The 23,650-nt window shown below is 39.2% G+C and overlaps 1 protein-coding gene across 1 annotated transcript in view; it reads left to right on the forward strand.

Annotated features, from left to right (window-relative positions):
- LOC119071461 (retinal homeobox protein Rx-B-like) overlaps window positions 1–23,650 on the forward strand; it is a 44,734-nt gene that overhangs the window by 10,908 nt on the left and 10,176 nt on the right. Inside the window, exons 3-6 of the mRNA XM_037176318.1 lie at window positions 7,814–8,037; window positions 8,099–8,200; window positions 19,111–19,138; window positions 19,203–19,232. Of these exons, the coding sequence (XP_037032213.1) occupies window positions 7,814–8,037; window positions 8,099–8,200; window positions 19,111–19,138; window positions 19,203–19,232 (384 nt within the window). The remainder of the gene's footprint in view (window positions 1–7,813; window positions 8,038–8,098; window positions 8,201–19,110; window positions 19,139–19,202; window positions 19,233–23,650) is intronic.

Consider the following 23,650-nt stretch of genomic DNA (forward strand, 5'->3'; position numbering starts at 1 on the left):
TATTACAGAGGAACATCTGTCGCTTGTTAAAGAACCAGGAAGCGAATATATTGGTCACATTTGCCCAAGCAACTCGAAAGCGTCTACTGTATTAAAGAGCCTTTCTGATTTTTTTAATTCAAAGGCTGATACCGATTTCATGAAAAACTTGAAAGTAGTAGGTTGTGATGGAACAGTCGGGAACACTGGATGTAACGCTGGAATAATTGCATTGATAGAGAAGAAAATTGGAGTACCCTTACAATGGTTTATTTGTCAATTACATGCTAATGAGCTGCCATTAAGACACCTCTTCCATCATTTGGATGGAGGTACTGCTGGGCCAAAAGAATTGTCAGGAGTAATTGGAAAAGCCATCGAAACTTGCGAAAACTTGCCAATTGTGAATTTCAAAACAATGTATGTGGATATTCCCGACATAATCAAGTTGAATAAGGATCTAAGTACAGACCAAGCTTATCTTCGCGACATATGCAAATTTATTTCTGGGATCAACGCTACATGGCTGTAACTAATCGCTCACCAGGCAAAATATGTAATTCCCGTTGGCTTACTACGGCCAATCGGATACTTCGATTGTACATTGGAACGAAAAAACCTACAAAGAACTTAAGAATTCTCGTGGAATTTATAACGAAGGTTGAAAGCAAACTTTATCTTAGTAAAGAAACGGCTGACTGTTATTGAAAAAAAATTACAGGTATACGCGCCGATGTGGTTCCACATAAAAATCCATCATTCGTGTCTCGATGGACCTTCGAACTTGTTTAAGACAATCGCTTTGAGTCGATATTTGCCAAAGAGTTTGAAGAATATCATTGATCCAGTTATTCAACGAAATGGTTTTTTTGGTCACCCAGAGAATGTTTTATTGGCTATGCTCGCAGATCCGAAGCAAGAAATAAGAGAACTTGCTTACACGAAAATACTACACTGCAGAGCTAACATTTCACGTCTACGTAAATTCGATGTTCCCAATTTCAACTTCAACGCTTCCAATTATTTTGAAATTTTAAATTGGGACGCCATAACTATTACTGAGCCTCCTCTACTGCGAGATTTTTCTTTGGATGAATTGAAGAAAATCTCTGACTCAACGTCAAACGCTTCGATGAAATATATAAAGAAGTTCCCGTGCCATACTCAGGCAGTTGAACGAACTGTAAAACTGGTTTCAGAATCGTGTATGTTGGTAGCGGACCCTGTAAAACGAGATGGCGTAATCAAAGCCACATTGGAGTCCAGACGAAAAATGCCTTTATTTCAATCGAAGCAAGACTTTGTCTTGTAACTAAGTATAACATTAATAGCAGATTCAACTAAGGCTTTGCCTTTTAACTAAGTATAACATTAAAAGCCAATTCAACCAAGACTTTGCCTTTTACCTAAGTATAACATTGATAACAAAATCTGTAAATGACCAGATAGTTCAATATTTAGCCGTATTTATATGATTCTTGCAGCTATTCAATTCAAAGTGTTTTGTCTGGTTCCATTCTTTTAAAATCGCCCGTATCATTATTCTCTATAGGAAGATAAACAAAGCCATTGCGAAATTAGATTTCGATTCGAAATTTATGTAGATTGTTGATGCATACGTAAATCCATTGGTGTCCATTTCAAATATTGTTGAGTTGTTTGATGGTCGTTTAAACTTTAACATATTTTTTTGTGAAAGATGTGTTTGTTTTTACTTTACGAAAGTCTTTCAATTGTTACGTTAAAATATCTGTGAAAACTCGATGTTAGTACTTGGTTGCCAGTGCTTTTTTAGTATATTTAGTACAAAAATTGTACTCGTTTAAAGATCGATGGTCTGATCCTGCCATTACTTTAAATCATCGTCCAACATCCTAAAAATATTTGTTATGCTACTCTAGTGATATTTTACACTAATTGCGTTCAATGAACTAAATACTTTGATAGAAATCTTGACTTAGTCTTTAAGGAGCAACAGATCCGCGGGAGGGTAAAATGGAGGAAAAAAAATAAAACTTCTTCGTGAGTATATAAGTGCTTCTATGACCTCTCATTTAGCACAGAAATTGCCTGGCTAGCAGTTGTATTTTATTGTACGACCCACCCTACTGGACAACCACAATATGTTTCACCTTTATCATGGAGTCCAATTCGACGTGTTACAAACGTATGCATAAACCTATAAGACCGCAGTACTTCGTACTGGTCTAAAAATTCCTTCAATATAATGTAAGCAGCTGTCAGAATCTGTGGGACGTGAAATGTCAGATCCTACATTCATCAACCAAAAATTTGATGATTGTTTATTTTTTGCAACTGCATTAGAGTTTTTGTAGGACGAAGTACGATAGGGTAAGAAAATCAAGTATAGAAAAATTGAGGAATTTACTTTTATTTCTTCAAAAAAATTGTTATTTAAGGTGAAGAGGTATACAACTCACAATTAATACAGATTAGAACCTTTTAATTTCCATTTTTTGTTTATTCGATTTTTTTACCCAAGCAAGAAATTGGCATTTTTGGTCCATGAAAACCGCGCTCCTGCGACTATTTTTAACGCGTTATCAAAAGACTTCTGCTCTTGGTTCTTCATAGGATTACCTATTCATACATAGCTCACACGATAGTTTATGCCATGATTTGTGGGTTTTATCCGCAGATGAAATTGAAATTTTTCGTCAAAAAGTCGTGGTCGGGAACACTGATAGAGTTATGCTGTCCAAGTGAAGACGTAGATCATCAACGCTCTTATAGTATTTTATAGCTGAGCTCCTCAGCTATTAACTACAGTTAGCAGCAACGTCTTTTATTCCCAAATGTCCGATATATCAATGTGTGGAATCTCACGCTATGACCCTGAAAATGAAAAATCAGCCTAAAGAAAAAAACAATTTCTTTTGCTGCTTCGGATTCCTTGTTCAATTCTTAGTACAAACTGGGGTCAGGCCTTTTAAAATAAAAACAAAATGAAAATACGACCCATCCTATTTTATAGGTTAGCCACTGTGTTAGTCCATATAACTTTATTGCTTTGCATTTGCATTGTGTGAAAGACCTCGTAGAATGTTCATCAAATATTTTCCACAGGAAAAGTCGGTTGGCTTGTAGAGGTGCTAAATTTTTTTTTTCAGTACTTCATTCTTTGCACTCTATTTTCACGTGAAATAACTTCACTCTGGTGAAATGTCATAGTGAAATGCCATGAAATGTCATAGCAGTGAAGTTAGTTCACAAAAAAATAGATCGTTGACGTTAGTGTAAATGTACTAGAAATGTAATAGAAAATCTATAAGATTTGAGGTTTAATTTCCAAACATCATTTCCCTGTTGTCATTCTAACAAACCAAGTTTGAAGAGAGATTTAATATTAAATGAGATACTGGTGGAGAAGAGACCAATTGACAAACAGGTGAATATAAAGGAATATCATAAAACAGAATCGAAATTCCGGTATATATATTCGTTTCTTCGTAGAAAGCATAGACATACCTAGCTATATAATCAATTATTGCAATTTTACAACTCAATAACGTAATTGAATGTACACGTCCGTAACTAGGATTGAGTTTAAAACATACAATGATATAGTCAATGTTCACAGATTGGTTTAATTTTCCTAATGTAAATTCAATTAAGATAACAATTTCAATTTCCCTCAAGTCTTTCCTCATTCACCCTGAACAGAAACTTGTACTGCGAATGGAAACGGGGGGGACTGTTAAGTACTATTCTCGAATAAGCTTTTTCGTTTCAATTTTCTTACAATATAAATGGGTTGAGTGAGCATTAAACGAGCTACTGTTACTTACCTCTTCTATTGTATATTCTTTGAACAGAACAATAAAACGTTCAATTGCACATCGAATTAAATAAATCTGTTTTTGCCCATTTATGTAAAAGGATTCTTTTCAGTCAAACCATTTTCTTTTACAGAGTGTTGTGCTTTATACGAAGCGAACGCTTTTAATTAACTCGATTCTCTATTAAATTACCAATTAATTAATTTAGTTAACTTGTTGTTGGTGGAGGGATTAGAATTTTCTTTCGTTTCAATTTGTTTTCATGTTTTATTGAAGAACATTGCTTTCATTTAACGATGGGGTGTTAATCTTGAATGATATAATCTTTGGAAAATAATAAGAAATTCACTTTATTTTTGAATACCAGCATTGCCTGCCTATCGTTCGGTAACACAATGCAATGTTTAAATTTTACGCAATTATACGAAAAGCGGAACACACAAATTATTTCGCCAAATGGCCCAGTTAGTTTCAAACCAAGAAGAACTCAAATATTCTGCGTTGGATTTTGTGGTTAAAAATTAGATAAATCTTTGAGGAAGAGACGGCAAAACGGGAAGTAGAACTCTTGTGATGAGGGAAGACCCATGTGGACATACTTTCGAAACTATGTTTTAAGTCAACTTACTACCTCGAACCATATAACACATAGAGTATAACTCTATGATATAACGGAACTGAATTTTAATAAACCATTTTAACATGGGATAAGTACCGGCTAGTCGTCAAAATTTTGTTAGGCATTTGAAAGAGACCTGGATGGCTAGCTGCTGTGAGGTAAATGATGCATTTACAACCTGATTAATCTAGTATTCACGTTTAGTAATTTGAAAAAAATTGTAATTTTTACCTCAATCTTAGTCATTTACGTATTCCATTAGTCAGTTACTTATTCCCTTAGTCAGTTACTTATTCCAGTTGTTCGTTCTTAAAACTCTCTTGTTAATTTGTAATCTGTGCGATTATTACTGCTATCGGAATCCGAAATACTAACAGGTTATGGGCCCAGAAAACCCAGAGAACGCGAACATTGTGGAAAAAAAAATTCAACAAATTTATTTTGTTCGATGTGGAAGAACTCGCACAATCGGAATTGGAACGTACTGGAAAATTGGTCGTGAAAGTCGGTACTGGAAGCTACACCATGAAGCAAGGAATTGGATCTGGAATTTAGATCAGAAAACAGGAATTAGATCAGATTGAGGAGGAGTGTTTGATTTGCAATCTGATTAATCTGTATTCACGTTTAGTAATAAGTGTGCCTTGAAGAAAATTGTAATTTACATAGTCAGTCTTAGTCACTTTACTTATTCCATTCGGTCGTTTTTACAATTCTTTTGTTAATTTGTAATTAATAACAATTATTGTGGTATCGAAATCTGGAAAACGATCAGTAAACGTGTATCAAAACATTCCTCACCTCATTGCTGCCCGCCAGGTATCTTTCAAATGACTATACTCTGTACATGAAGTGTTAATTTCAAAATACTTGCTACTTAAGGCATCCTCACCTAATTTACACTAATTGAATAAAATAAGAAGTCAATACTCGGTTTAAAAAAATCTGTTCTACTGCTTGCTTTGCGATGCGTAATCCTGAGTAAATAGTCGGTGTCCCAATCATAATTTCATTTTTTTCCAGCGTTTACCTTCATGTACTGAATCCAAAAAAAGATAACGTAAGAGAATCAACCCCACTTCAAAGTACAAAATCTCCTGTAGATTTGCTCACATAAAATAATCAGACCGTCTATAACCAGACCCGAACTAAAAAGGGACGGACAATTGATATAAATTGTGTTTTCAATTTGTATGTTTGTAGTATTGCTTGGAAATTTCATTATTCATTATATGATTTAATATTATTTGATTATAGAATTCCGGATGTAAAATGTCTGTATCTAAACGGACTGCAGTTGTAGCAAGGGTAGAATATAGACACATGTACATACTAGTAGTCATTTCTTTGGATGTATTTTAGGGTTGGAATATTGTTCGTGTGTATTTATGAATTGAATATGTGTGGTTTCGAATTGAAATAAGCTAACACGATTAACATATGGATCCCCGGTGTGTTCAACCTTCAAAACAAGTTTCACATGACGATCAAAACCAAACTGATAATTCTCATTTACTCCTCTCAAGTATATTGTGCCTTTGACTTTTAAAAATGTTGACGTGATCAACCACAGATTCCACATAATTTCTAGACCCACATATTTGACAGTCTTGATATTGAATGGTTTTTACACTCACGGAATTTTGAAAACCGACACATTTTGTGTTTTGTGGTATATACCGGTTTCTTTGTGAATTTTGCATTTATTTTTATATGGAGTAATCAGAAACTCAAGTAAAACACAGAAACAGGAACTGTGTGAGGGATTCTTCTGAAAAACAGAAGTCCGAAATCGGACGCATTTTCTATTGGAATTTTTTATATGTGCCCAGTAAGGTATTCGACCCCAGAAGCCAGAACCACTTTCAAAAAAATTCTTCGAAGCTCATGTGGCCAGTGTGAGGTGATCAAAAACCGAAACTCTTCTTACAGAAATTTCTCGAGGTACACGACACGTCATTAGAAAGGTAATTGCATGTACTTTCAAGGCAAATAGCGTCTTATTGTGGTTTAGAAGCATCTACGATTCAATATAAGCACTCAAACATTTCAACTTCTCATAATTCGTCGTAGATGCTTCCAAACCACACTAAGACCCTTTTGCCCTGAAAGTACATGCAATTACCTTTCTAATGACAACCCACACGACCATGCACGTTTCGTGTACCACGAGTTTTTTTTTTGAAAAGTGTAAGTTTTCAGTCTTTTTTCGGTTGAAAACTTCAACTGTGCATATCTCAGTGTGGATGAATTTTAAACCCAATAAGACCCTATTTGCCCTTGAAGTACATGAAATTACCTTTCTAATGACACCCCACACGACCCTGTACGGCTCGTATAAAACTGGAGCAATTTTCCAGTTAAAAAATTCCAATAGAAAATGCGTCCGATTTCGGTCTTCCGTTTTTCAGAAGAATCCCCCTGTCGGTTTTCGAAATTCTTTGTGTGTATGAAATATTTCACCATAAAATCAATTGAGGTAATGCTACTGATACTGAGGTATGATCGAAACTTGAAACAGCAATATGTAACGAATCCTAAAATTCTTACAAGACACATATTTTCCGATTTTCGCAATTCCTACGTAATGTAACGGATTGTCATATATAGTTTATATGCTACTGCTACATCAACGCCGTGTGCGTTGGCTTTTCTCAGCAAAAAAATTTCCAAGTTTATCGAAATTCAGCCAGCTGATTCGCAATTTGTTTTGATATGTTTCGAGACCTCACTAACGGCATTTTTACGGCCGATAACAAGTGTAGTCTGGACCACCCGGTTTAGGGAAACTTCCGAACCATGTCCCGAAGTATGCCAATAGTCTCCGAGGAAAGTTAGGTGCTTAATTGATATATCGCCTAAATGTAGGCTAGCACACAAACTCATCGTATTTGAGTTGGGCCATACGAGTCATTCAGTGTTAAAAACAAACTGTAGAAACTCAAATTATGAGGCTTGAGTGAACTTTAGGATCTCAGTAACACGCCTATCGGCCGGCGCAGTACTCCAATACTGATTAGTTTTAGTCTACATACATGTAATGCTTTAGCGTAAATAAAAACGTTTTAAAAATGTCGGCGTATTTAATCCAATTAGCCACGGTATTCAATAAACAAATACAAATTGTGAATTCAAATCAACTAATTTAATTTAGCCATTTAGCAACAGAATGGTAAACGACTCCCCAATAAGATTTTCGAAAGGAAATGCTTGTTTGAATTTTCAACAAGAATGTTTACATTTTTGATCAATGGGGGATTTAAAAAGTAGAATCCTGCTCATTCGTAGTTTTTCATTACCTCTACCAAGGCCTGTTCGTTAAAAGCGATTTGCGGGCCAAAGGATTCTAATTTTAATTGATGTGCAATTTTTAAAGCCACCAATTTATAACAATGTTCCTTTGTATACATACTAGAAAAACGGGAAGCAGTTTCACCATCCACTGAACCAGATAATTCAAATGTTGAATGTGACCATAACGACAATAATACTAGTAAATTTCAACCGAAAGCATCGTCCATACGTGTGAGTCCTTCGTCGACAGTGCCTCTGACGAATAATTTAACGAATACAAGTAGCAGCAACCATTTACATAACAACAAACAAAGACGATCACGGACGAATTTCACTTTGGAACAAGTGAGTTGTTGAAGTTAGCTTTGCTTAAATGTCCATTTTTGCTAAATAAAATAAGTTACAGCTAAACGAATTGGAACGCTTATTTGACGAAACACATTATCCGGATGCATTCATGAGGGAAGAATTGAGTCAGCGATTAGGTTTAAGTGAAGCCAGAGTACAAGTGAGTAAAATCGAATATAAGTTCTACATCGCCACGTCTATCTTATAAATCTTGATGTACATTTGTCTTTTTGTCATTGTCTTTGTGTGGAACACAGCTACAATAACAGGGATATATTCACCCCAACAGAAAAACACTCCTCTGCATTTTCTTCGAACCCATTAATTACACTAAATCCATTCAATTAGTGGAAATAACTGTCCATTTTGTTCCAATACCCGTTGAGATTATATTCCATTTATTGTGTCTTATGTAAGACAAAACGTATCATTTAAATGAAAATTATATTACATAATATTCATTTGGGGTTGTTCGATGCTTATAAGAAGAGTGTTACATTCACGATAAATTATGCTTTGTCACCCTATAGCTTGTGCAATCCGTTTTTTTTTTCTTGTTTTACGTCTAGAAAGACGTGCTGTTCAGAAAGTTAACAGTGATTGATAGCCAGCATATCCTCTAATTCACTTAAGTGATATTAAAATAAGTTGTTTTCGGTTAGGATTTATATGCGGCTATCACGAGATGAAGTAGGATTTTACGTGTTAATAAATTCGTTCGCCAATAATCACCGAACGATATTTTAATCGCTATTTATCTATCAAGGTTCGTATGAAGACATTTTCTTGCATTAGATGTCGATTGTCAATGACCTAAAAATATTTCGTTTAAAACGAACACCGAAGTAAAGCTGACATTCTTTCTCGCACTTTTTCTTGCGGTTAAAGTGACTGGTCTCTTCAGTGTAAAGTGAAATTTTATAGTTTCCGGTCTGATGGACTATTGATTTTCAGATAAAGATGAGACTAATGAGACTTTTAATATATTACCACTGCTAGTGCAGTTGCCAAATCTGTTACTTCCTTTGATTCAAATATTTAAATCTGTTCTTGTGCCTGTTTTGGAGTGTGTTGGCCTCCGGCTAGATGCACAATATAACATTTTGTAAAAGTTTCCGACTCGAGATTCCTTGTTGAGGGATTCTTTTGAAAAACAGCCTAAAATACAATTTTCTTACAAAAAATTCATCAGTTACATGAGCCGTACAGGGTCGTGTGGGGTGTCGTTAGAAAGGTATTCACACGTACTATTGAGCCGAATAGAGACTTATTAGTTTTAAAATTCATCCACACTGAAATATGTACAGTTAAAATTTTCATCCGAAGACTTACACTGTTCTTACAGAAATTTTTAGAGGTACATAAAACGAACATGGTCGTGTCATTTGAAAGGTAATTTTATGTGCTTTTGGGCCATATAGGGTCTTATGTGGTTCGGATGCATCTATGATGAAATAGAAGTTGAAAGGTTTAAGTGTACATATTTCACCGCATATGCATCCAAACCCCATAAGTCCCTATTTGGCCCAAAGGCACATACAATTACCTTTCAAATGATACCCCACACGACCATGTGTGGATGAATTTTAAAACCAATAGGTCTATATTCGGCTCAATAGTACATGAGATTACCTTTGTAACGACACCCCACACGACCCTGTACGGCTCGTGTAACTGGAGACATTTTTGTACGAAAAGTGCAAGTTTTTGATCACCAGCCACACAAGCTTCGAAGAATTTTTTTGAAAGTGGTTTTGGCTTCTAGGGTCGAAGTCCTTTCTAGGCACATATAAAAAAATCCACTGGAAAATGCGTCCGATTTCGGTAGGCTGTTCTTCAAAAGAATCCCTCTGTTACCTTCTGGACAGGGGCGCCGACTTGTGTTTTGGTTGTTGGGTGCGAGATCTCTGTACAGTGATTTTCACGATAGCGAATCTAGCAACTTAATTTAATATCAAGAGAAAGTGCAAGACCTGGTTCTCAGTGATTTGTAAATCTAACAGAGAAATATGTATTCTCCCATCGTAGTAATAATATAGTCGAGAAAGCTAAGAACAAACTATAACAAAAGGGCGCATGAGTGCGTACAGAGGTTTTCCTTTAAGAAATTGCCTGTCTAAACCGAACCAAAAACTCAAGTTTTCCAGCAGAACGTCATAAAATAAGGCTACATTCGTCGAAATAGATAGGGTTCGCCAAAAAACTAAAATGAAGTGATCGTATTGCAATTACTTTTATTCACTTACTTTTGTTCAAGCCTTCTTTTGACAATCTAGCTTCATTTTACATAATATTTTGGTGGAAAATTTGAATTGAAATTTCCGGTTTTTCATCTCTATTCTGGACATGTATATCGACATTAGAGAAAAATTGCTCGTATGCATGTTTTCCATTTTTTATACAACTGTCGTCTAATGGTCGGAGTGGTTCAGGTAAAGTAAAACTTGAATCGGAATCTCATTTACCTGATCTTAACGCCACCCTGTGTTTCCGGTTAAAGAAAATGAAACTGACCTGAAAAAATCAGGTTGGCTCGAAAGTAGTTTCAGGTTGACTTCCATTTTGACAACAAGTCAAAAAGTTAACATTTCAGGTTTCAGCTTATACTTACAAGTCGTACTCGTACCCAATCCAGGTCGCCCTCGCCCTGACCAAAAGTCCTGACATACTATTTCTTTTTCATGCTTGCTATGGGAACCGAAAGTAAAAATGTCAATTTTGAGGGGCGAAAGTAAACATTTTTCTACTTTCGGTTCCCATAGCAAGCATGAAAAACTCAATACGTCACATGGAAAAGTACTTTCGGGCCTTTGTCCTTGTGACGTAAATGACTATTTCTACAAAAGTATTCTTCATAGCCTTTGTCATATTCCTCGTATGATTTTATTTTTAAACATATCGTCTGTAATATGGATGACTATTTCTGCACATTTCTTCTCGGTTCTACATTAGGAAAGTGCTGAAGTGGAACACCAAGCTAAGACAAAACTAATACAAAAACTACAATTCCAGACAACTCACACAGAAACGTTATTATTATTGCTTGCGAAGGTCCGAAAAATGTCTGAAGGCTTTTTTTGTTTCAATTCAGAAACAGTGGCAATAATGTTAGTTTATTTAATTAAGAAAAATATCAAATATCTGTTGGGTGCTACGCACCCAACGAATCTTGGTGTCGGGTGCTTAAGCACCCAACGCCACCTAGAAGTCGGCGCCCCTGCTTCTGGACAAATCATTTTCCAAGCAATTTCAATGAAATGACTTTTTGAAGTCCGTTGATCATCAGTTGGCATATTTTTGTTTTCGCTGAAAAATTGCAGGATACCTATAGTTTGGAGCAGGTTTAATGTATTTGTTCATCGTTGAAATTTTACATTGATCCAAAAATAGTAAATCAAGTTCGATACGAACGTATAAAAACCAAAACGGACATTAAATTGTCCCAAAGTGTTTTTCTTAACGGCTCACAAATCTTAATTTTTACTACAATCCAACAGTGCAACCTCCCTTATACGATCATAAATTTCTTTCGTCCGGCAAGAACACAATTTATGTCTATTCTATGTACAATATACATTCATGCAACCACTCTCAAGTTGGTTTGCTTTTTTTGTACAATCAGAAAAATAGTAGGTACCATCATCGTGTCTCTAATGCAAATGCAGTGCATTTAATGGACGGATATCGATTGTAAATTGAATAAAAGAGATTTTATTGAAAATATCTATAAAAAAAACAAACAAGTTGAGGAATTACATTTAAATTAAATTTAGGTTCAAAGACGAAACTATATCTTACGGAAACTTGATCTAATCGATCGTAGCTTTGCTCTTTACATAGCGGCGTGAATGAATTTTACATAATAAGAGACAAAAAGATGATCGTTTGTATTTTGTTGTTCCGATGCGAAACGAGTTTTACATGCTACTTGCGTCGAAAACCGTACTTTTCATGTTTCAAGCACTTCTTTCGACGCCCTTAGCATGTAATATATATTATGCATCTGTTGCCAAGATTGGTATTTTGACGTGTAGGACATTATTGCCCTAGCCGAAGGCGTGGGTCATAACGCCTACACGTCAAAATAACAGTCTGGCAATAGGTGCATATCATATTTTATCTGTCGAGAACAGATATATCGAGATAAACAAAAACTCCCTAGAGGGATAAGCTCGAGATTATCGTTCTAGACAGATAAAATCCATTACATAACTCGGGATAAAAAGATGAAAAGTCTCCTTTTCGTGTGTTTATTGACCTCGGCCTCGCCTCGGATCAACAAAATTCACACGAAAATTCTACTTTTCATCTTTTTATCCCTAGTCATGTAATAGTATTTTAGCCGAGGTCAATAAACACACGAAAACGAAACTTTTCACTTTTTATCCCGAGTTATGTAATGAATTTTACATGCTAAGGGCGTCGAAAGAAGTGATTGAAACATGAAAAGTACGGTTTTCGACGCATGTAGCATTTAGATTTATCAGGGTGGGACGATCACCTAGGTGATCTTGAAACACAGATCTTGTGATCCTTTGTTTCCTTCCCGGTCATCATTTAAATCAAGACAACCTTCCGGTCGCCGCCAGGAATCTGTCCAAAGTGGCAGGTCCCAGGGCGACAACTTCGGAGGGTTGTACGACGTAATCTCCAAGGAGCCTGCGTCTTAGTTGAAGAAATTTAGGACATTCACAGATGACGTGTATGCCCGTTTCTTCTTCTAATCCGCAGGAGCACCAAGGAGTCGCCGAGAGCCTTAGCTTATTGAGGTGCCGATTCAGCCCGCAGTGTCCAGTAATTGCACCAACCACTCTCCTTATGCATTTCCGGTCCATGCTGAGCAAATCTTTAGCCCATCTAGCGTTCGGCCTCGGGAAGAATCGCTTCGTGTGAGCGCCTCCCTCGTACGCATTCCAGCGCTCCAAGTGTTTACCCTCCACCCATTTCGATCTCGCTTTTGCGCATATCGAATCGGGTATAGGTAGGTACGGTTCAAGCCCGTCTACGAGAGCAGCAGAGCCTGCTTTGGCAAGCTCATCCGCCTTCTCGTTTCCATCCACGCCAGAGTGTGCGGGGACCCAAACCAAGCAAATCCGGTTATTTTGACCCACCGAGTTTAGGTAGTCTTTACATTCTTTGATTAGCTTGGAGATCGTTACGGGTGACGATATTGCTTTTATCATCCCCTCGTTATCGATACAGACCGTTACGTCCTCTCCTTGCGTTCCCAAAGGCAGAGCTTCTTGAACTCCTTTGAGCACTGCGAAGACTTCCGCCTGGGGGACGCTGGCAAACTTACCCAGGTGGAACCAGCTGCCTTCTTCGCTTTCTGGTCTGAAAACGCCGGCTCCGGTCCCTACCGAGGTTTTAGATCCGTCGGTAAATATGACTTTACCTTCCCTATGCAGATCTGTGGGCCAGCCGTTTAGCCAGTCCTGTCTGCCTGGGAACCTAACATCAAAGTTCCTGGTAAAGTCAACTACCGGCGTCAGCCTGTCCCTAGGCATGCTAAACACAGGATTCGCAATCACGTTCCTGATTTTTCCATGCCCCTGCAGGAAATTCGGCGTCCACCAGCCATTTTGCGCTAGCCTGTCTGCTGTGGCAGACGCTCTGGCCTTAATTACCAGGTCCAGAGGTGGCAAATTTAGTAGCACTTCCATGGCCGCAGTCGCCGTGGTTTTCATGGCTCCAGTAACACAGATGCATACTAGCCTCTGAATATCACCCAGTTCCTTCCTAGCTCTTTCGATGTCGAGTCTAGGCCACCATACCACGGAACCGTGACTCACCATGGGTCTAATGACAGCCTCATATAGCCACAGAATAGCCTGCGACCTTAGACCCCAGTTCCTCCCAAAGGAGTTCCTGCAGATCCAAAAAGCCGCTAGAGCCTTCTGCGCCTTGTTCTTTACATGCGCTATCCAGTTGAGTTTGCTGTCAAGTATGACCCCAAGGTACTTTACCTGAGAAGAGAGCGCTAAGTCAACATTAAAGAGCCTCGTATTACCCACGAGGTCGGATCCTTTGTGCCTTCTGCTGAACAACACTAGGTCCGTTTTTCCTGGGTTAACTCTAAGCCCTTTCGCGCTACACCAGCGCTCCACTATCTTCAGTGCGACTCTGACCCGATCGCCTAGCGTACTCTCAAAGCTTCCTCTGACTAGGATCGTTAGATCATCCGAGTAGCCTTGGGCGTAGATTCCCTCATCGACCAGTTCTTTGATGAGAGAGTCCACTACCATACACCATAGGATCGGTGAAAGGATACCGCCTTGCGGACATCCTTTTGCTACCCAGAGATTGGTCTTCTGACCACACACATTGGCCTCCACCGACCTGTCTCTGAGCATGTTACTGACCCATCTCACAACCATACGTCCGACTCCCCTTTCCTCCAGCGCTCGGCGGATAATGTCAAAGCCCGAGTTGTCGAAGGCCCCTTCGATGTCCATGAAACATCCCAGGGCCACTTCGCCAATTACGAGCGACTGTTCCACTTTTGCTACCAGTTTGTGCAACGCAGAGTCCGTTGACTTACCTACCTGGTAGGCATGCTGGTTGATGTGCAGCGGGTATCGCTTCAGCACTTCATCCCTGATATAAAAATCGATCAGCCTCTCCAACGTTTTTTGGACGAAAGATGTGAGACTGATTGGTCTGAAGTCTTTAGCTCCACAGTGAGATGGTTTTCCCGGTTTAGGAATAAATGTTACCTTCACTCTTTCCCACTCGGCCGGTATATGACCGAGTGCCAAGGAGCTCCGTAACACATCACACAGCGGTTCCAACAGTATTTCTCCACTCTCCTTCAGTAGAGCCGGGAAAATACCGTCGTTTCCCGCTGACTTATACGGCTTAAATTTACCTATCGCCCACTTCAACCTGTCCTTAGTGACAATTCGTCTAGCCAGTGCCCAATCTTCTTCCGATGGAGGAAAACGATCTTGCGGCCTGGGCTCGACTTTATCATCTCCACAGCCAGGGAAGTGGGTTTGAAGCAGATGTTCTGCCGTATCTTCTCCACTTTCCGTGAACGTACCGTCGGGTTTCCTCAAGGAGCTCGGGAGGAGCCTGGGGTCCTTGGAGAGGACTCTGTGGATTCTGGCATAGTCGGGGACATATTCCATTTCCGCACAGAATCTCCTCCATGCCTCCCTGGCCCTCGTTCGAACAGCCTTTCTGAAAGCCTTTTGAGCCGCCTTGTACGCAGCCCATTCGACGTGCTGATTTGTCCTCATTGCTCTATTCCACGCTCTCCGCGCAGAAACCCTGAGTTTCTCAATCTCAGCGCTCCAGAGCTTGCCGTCCTTTTTCCTGACTTCTTTGCTTTCTGGGCACGAGCTTTCATAGGCTTCCGTCAGCAACCACGTAATGCTGTTCACAGCTTCGTTCAACTCTGCCGAGGATCTCGGCATCCCTTTTTCCAGTTTATCCTCTACGTGTTGCCTCAAAAATCCCCTATATTGTTCCCAGTTTGTCCGCCTAGGATTCCTATATTTCACCACTTTCACTGCCCCATTTCTCAGTCTGAACTTTATCGTCCTATGGTCCGAGAAACTGGGCGTTGAAGACACCCTCCACGAATCAATCTGATTCGCCAGGCCCTTCGAAGCGAGAGTAATATCTAGGACTTCCCTTCGGTCTTTTGTGACAAACGTTGGTTCATTACCTCTATTCAAAATATCGAGGTCCGCACCAGCTATGAACTGTAGCAATAGAGAGCCTCTGGGATTTATGTTTGTGCTTCCCCAGACCGTATGATGCGAATTAGCATCGCAGCCTAGGAGAATTGGCACACCCTTTTCCTTAGAGAATTCTATGGCATTAGTTAACAGCTGGGTGTATGGCGTATCCACCGTTCCTGGCATATAACACGACCCTACTAGTAAGTCACCCCCGTGAGCAACGTCTCGTGATATTCTTACTACAGCCGTGTCCTCGTCCGAAAACTGTCGCATTAGCATGGCTTGAAACTTGGGGGCCACGTAGATAGCCGCCCTCGTTCTCCCACCATTGCCTGCGATGAAGACTCTATTTCTGTGATGGCCGAAGCCCATCACCATAGATTTATTTGTCCAAGGTTCTTGGATAAACACTACACTTGTGTGCTCCATTGCTATGTCGCGACAAAGGTTAGCCGTGGCAGCTTTGCAATGGTGCAAGTTAATTTGTGCAAATTCGATATCTCGATTAGCCATTTCGACATTGAGATGGTTACATTGAAATTATTCGACCCAGCCTCTTAATGGGCGGTATTTCCCGAAGAAGGTCCCTTCGTTGTCGAAGAGCCCTTTTTCGGTGTGAACCTTCCGGTAGGCAAATTGGTTCTGACGGTTCCAGTCTTGCGACTAGCCCTCGTCGACCCCTTTTTGCCACCGTCCAGTTTAAGCGACCTATTCCCAGAGGAGACCGCCTTCTCATTCTCAGGATTGGGAATGGAAGTTTCAGCCATGTCCGGTTTCGGTGCTGTAACCTCAACGGGTGTCTCAGGAGTTTTCGTTATCGTAACACGTACCTCTCCGTTGACATTCGTTATGGTTTTCGTCGCAGTCGCGGTCACTGACGAGACTGTTGGCGCTGCATTTGCCGTGGAAGTTACCGTCGAAGTGACAGCCCTTCTCTCGGCCTCCAAATTCGCAGTCGAAGTCTTTTCCGTAGACGACTTTGATGGGCCACCGTTGCCGGTACCCCTCTCAAAGAGCGGCTGGTCAAGCTTAAATTGTATAGAGAACAGAAGCCAGAAGGCTCTGAAACCTCTGTCTCTTAACATCTCCACCGACGCCTCATCTACTTTCAAGAACAATCTCGTCTTATCACCCTGGTACTCGATGTGCTTGATCTCCCAGTATCTGGTTCTTAGAAAAGGATTGTGAGCGCGCAGAACGTCCATGAAATAAGGCCCCTTTGTAAGCCAGGGAACTGTGACGCTCATCCTTAGCATACGCAGGGGCTTATAGGCATTCTCCCACTCCTGTTTCGTGATAACCCTCAGATTTGCCTTTCTGAAGGGCTTCATTTTAGGCACAATCGCACACAACCAGTTGGCCGTCCGTTCATCGGCACACTTTACTTCGACTTCCGATTCGCCCTCCTTCACATCGTGAAGACTTGGCGCCATCGTCCTCGATCCGATGAACTTCTCCAGCTCCCAGATGATGTTACCCAGGACTTCTTTCACCTGGTCCGTATTCAACCTAGCGGTTGCTCCCACCACATAGAGCGTCAATGATTCGTTGACCGCTTGTCTAAAATCTACAGCCTTTTGAATCATTGGTGGTGTCGCTATAAGCACTCGTTTTGGTGGAGGAGTAGTTCCTTCACCCTGTTTAGGGCTTCTCTGTCTTTTCATTTGCCGTGGCGATTGAGGTGCGGACGCGCTAGCAATTGACTCACCTGCAGATTCTCTCGCCTTACGCCTCCGACGTTTCTCCGATCCACACGGCTTTTTCTTCCTACGACCAGAACGATTTGACCGCTCTTGCTCTTGAGTCGAATCATTTGCCTTAACTAAATTCGTTCGGCCCTGAATTACGATCTCATTTGGCGTAGACGGTACTTCCGTACGGATTTCGACGCCACTGTTGAGGTTTTGTGACAAGTTGAGCTGGCCATCATTGTCATGCAACTCCAGAACGTCACTATCCGTTCCGTTTTGATGGTTATTCTGCACTTCATTCGCATTTGCCATCGGCACATCACCATCCGCGTTGTCTGTTGACGACATGGCTTGATGAGGAAGATCGAAAACGTTTGAAATGGAAAAACAGCCTATATACGAGAAGTCCGACCGTTGACCATTCAAACAAATTCGCGCGCGATTCAACGGCTTGACTGGCAACACTGTTTCAGCAGTCACCGGTCTGTACTAAAACCACGTCACGCAGCACTGCCGACCTGTCAAAGCTCTATCTTACCGACTGTCTCACGCGAAAATTTTTCACTTTCCAAACGCATGTAGCATGTAAAATACTATTCTTTTTTACCTGGAGTCATGTAATGGATATTTCATTCTTTTGAACTTAAAGTCAATTTACTTTTTCATCCCTAGGGTTGTAATAAGCTAAAAATGACCAAAAATTTACGATTTTCTGGGATTTATGGTTTAGTTGAAGCCTAAAATGGCGGACACTATTCCCGATGGAATCAACACATCTTATAATTCTTGAAGAGTGCTGGACCCCTCGATGCAAAGTGTCACAGTATTTTACATGTTTTTGTTGTCGCTAGGGTCGAAAGTGGCTTATTACACATCTAGGGAAAACAAGAAATTTGGTTTAGGTTTCAAAAGCTTATAATATTATTTATCTATCTAGAACGATAATCTCGAGCTTATCTCCCTAGGGAGTTTTTACTTATCTCGATATATCTGTTCTCGACAGATAAAATATGGTATGCACCTATTGCCAGACTGTTATTTTGACTTTCGCATGTAGCCTTCACTTCGTTCGGGCTACGACAAATTGCCTAAAATCAATCGTCCAAAACAGATACACAAATAAATATTACATGCTTATGCACGGTAAACTGCACTTTACATCACTGTTGCGACAGTGAAAATGCACTTACCGTCCACAAACATGTAAAATGTGTTACGTCACTGCTTGTAAATGAAAGATGAAAGCGAGACTTTTCATTTTTATTCCGAGTTATGTAATGGATTTTATCACATACGCGCGGTGTACTTAACTAGAAGTTTAATTCAAAAATTACACTTCAGGTTTATGTTGTTGCCTCGTTTTCGCTTATGTGATAAAATAGAGTACACACTTGTCACTATCAGTCTCGGCAAGCCTCGACTTCTTCGTGACAAGTGTGTAATATATATTATATGCTGAGGGCGTCGAAAGAAGTGCTTGAAACATGAAAAGTACGGTTTTCGACGCATGTAGTATGTAAATAACTATTTCTTTAAAGAATACTATCTTGCGTACAGGTTTGTAATTTTTTTATTTTGACGAGTTCGCCATTTAAATCAAGTCTAAATAACAATCGTTAGACCATTACGTAGTAAGTTGTACGTACAATTGAGAATAAAATTTTAAAATAAATCGTTTTTATCAACCTTAGGTGTGGTTTCAAAATCGACGCGCAAAATGTAAGTTTATTTTAAAGTTTTTAGTAAAATTTTCTTAATTTTAAACAAACATAATTAATTGCAGGTAGGAAGCATGAGAATCAAATGCATAAAGGTGAGTCTTAATACAATCGTTTTCAAATCTAAATTTTAGTAGCTCATTTTCCGCGGCAGAGTAAAATAAACCGGGCAGGAGAGCTTCATTTTCGAAAAGTCAAATAAAGGACCTGATACACTGACATAAAGCGGAATAATTTTATTCGCAAAGAATAAGGCTACTAGTCAAATCAAGCGCTCCTGCCTGGTTTACTTTTCTCTGCCGTGCTTTTACATATTACTGATGTTACATCCAAACGGTTGTCTGACTTGCCAAAAAAAACATTTTTTTGTGGTCGGGTTATCGTAAGCAATTTTATAATTGGATATTGTAGGTTGGACCTAGAAGGCGTACACAAATGACATCACGTCATAAAGGGAAAACGTGACTGTTCTATCATATTTGGGTCACTTTGCGTGACGAAAAATAATATAGCATAGGGGACATAATAACTTCTGTACGGCCTCTTAGACGAATAAATGCCGCAATGTTGATGTCAAGTTGTAAACTTCAAGATGGCGCTGGCTGCAATCTCAGCTGGCGCTTAAAACCCAAAGTATATAAACATTGAAGGTAACGCAAATCTGCAAGAACACACGGATCCAAACTTTCGGGTGAATATAGTTTTTATAATGTTGGACACAAGTCAAATTCACTTTGTTAGGTTGCAACACATGCCAAAACTCAATACTAAACAACGCAGATCCAACAACATTATCACGCCAAACGTCAGGGATGCAACATAACAAATCTTATATTCACCCGAAACTTCGGATCCGTATTTCTTGCTATTCCCTGAGGATTTGCGTTACCTTCAGTATGTATATGTACATTGTACCTTGCTTAAAACCGTCCTACAAAATCCAATTTAGATCCGATTTTAGTAATTCTTTTTAGCCCCGTACGAAGTACTGGGGGCTTATAAGATTAATATGCCGTTTGTAACACGTCGAATTGGAAGCAGACAGTAAGGGCAAAGCATTTGGTTATGTTAATAGATGACGAATCCGCAATAAAAAAAATGTCCGTCCGTCCGTCCATCCGTCCGTCCATCCGTCCGTCCGTCCGTCCATCCGTCCGTCCGTCCGTCTGTGACCCCTCTAGCTTGAGTAAATCACAACCTTTTTTGAAAATTCTTTTTTTTCCCGATTGGTATCGACAAAAGTAAGGTCAAGTTCGAAAATGGGCATGGTAGGGTCGGCCCTTCCAGAGCTAGGGCCCTATAGGTGTTTTTCAGTCTTTCAACGATATCTACTGAAATACGCACGCAATAGCTGCTTGTGATATATCAAATGAAAGGTATTGACGAGTAGCACAAAGTTGCTGAACATTGTTTTTGGGTAAGATGCAACGTGGGCTTGTTGGGAGGGCTCAAAGGTTGTTACTCGGCCCTAAGTGTTTTTTGCACATAAATCGAATAAATCTCATCCGATTTTGCTAGATTTTGTTTCATTTGAGAGATAATTGAATGCCGAATAGAATGATGGCAAAAAAAGTTTCAAATTTGGGCCCTTGGACTAAGGCCGCTACTCGGCCCTAAGTGCTTTTTGCACATAAATCGAGTAAATCTCAACCGATTTTGCTAGTTTTTGTTTCATTTGAGAGGTAATTGAATACCCAATGGAAAGTTGTCAAAAAATTTTGGGTTTCTAAAATAATGTCGTAAATTGTTGGTTTTATTTGAGAGGTACTTCGTACGGGCTTTCGTAATTGCGCTCTGCGCAATTTTAAAAATGAACACTTTCAGTAAATTTGACCATGCCCAACTTGACTTGCATTTTGGTAACAGACGCATTAGAGGGTTGCAGACGTATTAGGGTTCTGGGCGTATTACGGCTACGGACGTATTATGGTTACGGACGAAATAGGATTACGGGTCGTACGGGGCTAAGTCGCAGCAAACGCTCCGACTGTTCTGATGCCTTGTTTCAATTTATTTATAATCTGATCGGTAGAAAATATGTCAAACTGTAGGGAAATGCTGTTTGGAAACTAAAGCTAAAAGTTAATACATAGTGTGGCGCCTATGTTGTGATAATGTGCAATAGTATATTTCATTATGTGCGGCGAAAAGTATGCATATCATGAGGGATCAATTTTGTGATACGAGCCGAACTCACGAGTGTGTGTTTAAGCGCCAAGGTTTGAAAACTGTTATTTTGACAAGGGTAGAGTTTGCATATTCGAGCCGAAGGCGAGGTATGCTACTACCCGTGTCAAAATAACAGTTTTCAAACCGAGGCGCTTAAACACACACAAGTGAGTTCGCGAGTGAACAAAATTGATCCTGAATGATATGCATACTTTTCGCCGCACACAATGAAAGTTATTTTTTTGCCTATCCCCCCGGAAAGTGAGCATAACAAGTATGTTTACCCCCTTAGGACACAATTACAGATTCATTTAATTACTTACACTTTAATTTTAAATATACAATTTGCATATTTGAATGTTAACCGCGTTTTGAAACGTTTAATGATAAAGTCGACTCACACTTCTGCTACAATTTTGATCCCATAATGTCACATCATCAGGCTATCACGGCTATCACCGTGATCACGCTGATGACAACTGTTCTGTTTGACATTCGGTTTAATTGTTTCGGAAATTTTGCAGTGTTTAGTGTAATAGCAAGAGTGGTGAATGGTATTGGAAAATAAAGTTATGAAATAAATGACAAATTTTGTGTGTTTTACCAATATGCTCGCCATAAGAATTTTACAAGTTAAAATGGCCGACTACCATCTTCAGTTTTATTTTGATTTTGTTTTTGCTTTTGTCACTATAACGTTCAATTAGATGAAAAAATTTGTAGTGAAAAACATTAAAACAACAATAGTACATTACTATGCAAGGAAAGTAAAGTGATATCTCGTATCCAGATGAGAAAAAGTATCCGAGGGCGGCAGCCCGAGGTACTTTTACTCATCGTGATACGAGATATCACTGGTTTAATTTTATTTGTACAAATCGAATGACCTTTGTACAAATTAAATTCTTTTTTGTACACAAAAAATGACATTTTGTACTTAAAATTTCCATTTTGTATCATCCATTTTGTACTAAAACAAAACCATTTCGTACGTAAACATTACTTTATGAACACAAAATGTAATTGTTTGTACACTGAAAAATTGGCTGAAAAGTGCCACAGTGTACATAAAAAAAACATTGTATCTGTATGAGCAAAATTGGCCACAGCTGAAAACATCAGAAAACAAATTCTATATCCAACTATATTTAAGTATGTCCGAGTACAGTCGAGTACATCGCGTATATTCGACTAAATCCTAGTATGTTCGACTAATCCGAGTATTTTCGACTACATCCGAGTATTTTCAAATATTCGACTATATCCGAGACTTTTCGACTGCATCCAACTATTCGACTATTCGATTGTATCCGAATAAATTCGACTATTCAATTGTATCCGAGTATATTCGACTATATCCGAGTATTTTCAACTGTTCGACTATACCCGAGACTATTCGACTGTATCCGACTATTCGACTGTATCCGACTATTCGACTGTATCCGAGTATATTCGACTATTCGATTGTATCCGAGTGTATTCGACTGTATCTGACTATTCGACTGTATCCGAGTATATTCGATTGTATCCAAGTATATTCGACTATTCGATTGCATCCGATTGCATCTAACTATTCGACTATTCGATTGTATCCGAGTATATTCGACTATTTGACCGTATCCGAGTATATTCGACTATATCCAAGTATATTCGACTATTCGATTGTATCCGAAAATATTCGACTATATCCGAGTATTATCAACTCTTCGACTATACCCGAGACTATTCGACTGTATCCGACTATTCGATTGTATCCGAGTATATTCGACTATTCGATTGTATCCGAGTGTATTAGACTATTTGAATGGTTCCGACTATTCGATTGTATCTGAGTATATTCGACTATTCGATTGTATCCGAGTATATTCGACTATTCGATTGTATCCGAGTATATTCGACTATTCGATTGTATCCGAGTATATTCGACTATTCGATTGTATCCGAGTAAATTCGACTATTCAATTGTATCCGAGTATATTCGACTATATCCGAGTATTTTCAACTGTTCGACTATACCCGAGACTATTCGACTGTATCCGAGTATATTCGATTGTATCCGAGTATATTCGACTATTCGATTGTATCCGAGTGTATTCGACTATTTGACTGTATCCGACTATTCGATTGTATCCGAGATATTCGACTATTTGACTTTATCCGAGTATATTCGACTGTTCGATTGTATCCGAGTATATTCGACTATTCGATTGTATCCGAGTATATTCGACTATTTGGACTTATCCGAATATATTCGACTATTCGACCATATCTGAGACTATTCATCTGTATCCAAGTATCTTCGACTATATCCGACCGAGTATATTCAACTATATCGAGTAGGTTA

Source organism: Bradysia coprophila (assembly GCF_014529535.1).
Source record: "Bradysia coprophila strain Holo2 chromosome IV unlocalized genomic scaffold, BU_Bcop_v1 contig_5, whole genome shotgun sequence".
In the NCBI taxonomy this organism is placed as follows: Eukaryota; Metazoa; Arthropoda; class Insecta; order Diptera; family Sciaridae; genus Bradysia; species Bradysia coprophila.